We start from the raw sequence: 2,316 nt of genomic DNA on the forward strand, positions 1-2,316 counted from the left end.
TTTTACAACAAATGAGAATAGGATTTGGCTGAGCAGTTGGCCCAGTGGAAGAAAACTAAGGGGACTGTGCTTACATGTTCCTATAGGGCTGTTAATAATAACCAAGAATGGAAACAAATTTTAAGTTTGACCCTTACAGCAAGCTGAACATGTTACGTTATAAGAACCTTAAATATTCAAGGTATGATTCAAAGCAGTCTGAAGTCTGTGCCAGCCTTTATATTGATTTCAGAGAGCTCCGAATCAGACCTATACTACAGTGAGATCAGAGGTCAGAGGAAACTGAGAAATCAGCAGAAAATAAGTTCAGGAGTGACACACCATTATACATAATTTATGTAGCTCTTTCTACTACTGCCGAGCTTTTTCTTGTTCCCCTCAGTAGTGGAACAAGGGCACACATCTTTAGTTCTGCCACACACAGGTTATTTTTACTGTCATAAGCAAACCATGTACACTGTACAAAGACAAAATGGCAATGTCTTGATTATTCTCTTCTGTCAGCTTCACCTCCCAATTTTGAACTGAACCCAATGAAAAAGAAGATCTTGGCTGCTAGAGGAGGCCGTGTGATAATTGAATGCAAACCTAAAGCTGCTCCCAAGCCACAATTCTCATGGAGCAAAGGAACGGAACTGCTGGTAAATGGGAGCCGGTCAGTATTTACTGTTATTCAGAGCAGTGTGTCATAAAACCCTTATCTGGTGCTTGGCATTTAGCTTAAATCGCAGTTGAGTCCAAATGCAAAGCTTGTAGTAATTGATTGGATTTTGCTCCAATAATTTAATCATCAAAGCCCCCTTTTTAATTAAAAATACAAACTACCTTGCATACTTATTCTCATCTTGCATATAAATCGTCCCCATAGGCTTGCAGTGAGTACACTTACTTTACTCAGAATTATTCATGCAAATGCAGTATTAGGTTTAACAGAGCAGTGATTTAATCCTTATTTAAAAGAAGCCGCTTCAGTTGTCCTGTTTTACCTGGAACTGGTTGCTATTTTTCTACTGTCTTGAACTGCAGAGACATGAAGGAAAAAGAAATGTTACTAACTAGTAACTGTATTCCCCTAGAAGTTCTCCTCTGGAGCTATGCTCTTCTCTCTACTTTCCAGGGCATGAGGAAAGCAGGGTATGAAGCCATGAGGAAAGGAGGGTAGGACTGGAGGCTAGCCATGAGTGACCCCTACTGATTTTACTACCACCACAGTTGCAAGCATGAGCCTACACTGTCACGAGCAGAAACAGTATAGCCAGGGAATGCCAGGTGTATAAATAATGGTCTCATGGTATTTTACAAGAATTTCCTAGTTTCTTAAATCAACATAGCATGTAGATTTGTAATGACAAAGGTATGCCGTTTCTCCAGGATTTATTATTTACCATAATTAAAATTTGAGTTTGTGTTTAATTTAATGTTTCTCCTTTTTGTTTAGTTAGAATGCACAAACCAGTGTGTTCCTCAGTCCCTTTCTTATAGATCATGTTTGCCAAAACAAATTAATAAACTCTCTTGGCCTATATAAAAGTGCCTTATTTATGAAAGTCGTGGGATGTCATTTGCGGCATGACACAAATGAACTTTTAACTTGTACATGAAATGAGATTCTCAAACCTCTAAATCCAGTCCTCAAAGTTTGTCTGTCTATAGAGTCCCCCAAAATCAACCTAAAATTTCAGAGGTTGCCTAAAAGGGTGTGTGTAGTTTTCAATAATTATTTAAAATTGATCAAAATGCATCAGTTGTAAAGGTTATAAATTTTAACTATGAAAAGAATAAAAATCTGGAGTTGATAAACTACAGCAGACCTACAGCCCATGGGCTGGATCCAGCCCACAGAGACATGGGGGACCAGTGGCACCCACCTCAGCCTAAAAGTGCCCCCCCTCTGCCCTGTACTGTGCAGCCCCCCTCCACAACCCTGGTGTTGGGGATGAGAGTGGACAGTATATGTGGCAGCAGCAGGCAGCTTGGGTGCTGCAGGGGGGAGCAGCGGCCAACAGCAGTGGATGGGTGAAAAGTTGCTGACCCAGGCATTATGGTATACATATATATAAGTTGCGTTTGAAACATGAACAGGGATGAGAGGGGACAGAGAACTCCCCATTCCACAAAGATACCAAGTAATGCCTCATTGTTCTAGTCCAGAGCTGTCCAGCTTCTATGGGCCAGGGTACTACACTTCACATGGGCCATGTCAGCAAGGCCTCAATGGTGCGAGCCAAGGTCCCACTAGGGCTGCTGTCTTGCGGGCAGTACCCCACTCCCACTTCACTGAGTGCCTAGACATCAGCTCACCAGCCATGGGCATCC

General features: G+C 41.8%; 1 protein-coding gene across 1 annotated transcript in view; it reads left to right on the top strand.

Annotated features, from left to right (window-relative positions):
- The window catches only part of CNTN1 (contactin 1), a 189,173-nt gene that overhangs the window by 59,040 nt on the left and 127,817 nt on the right, over nt 1-2,316 (top strand). Inside the window, exon 10 of the mRNA XM_006015910.2 lies at nt 505-655. Coding sequence (XP_006015972.2) covers nt 505-655 — 151 coding nt within the window. The remainder of the gene's footprint in view (nt 1-504; nt 656-2,316) is intronic.

The sequence above is a fragment of the Alligator sinensis genome, unplaced genomic scaffold (assembly GCF_000455745.1).
Source record: "Alligator sinensis unplaced genomic scaffold, ASM45574v1 scaffold147_1, whole genome shotgun sequence".
Taxonomy (NCBI): Eukaryota; Metazoa; Chordata; order Crocodylia; family Alligatoridae; genus Alligator; species Alligator sinensis.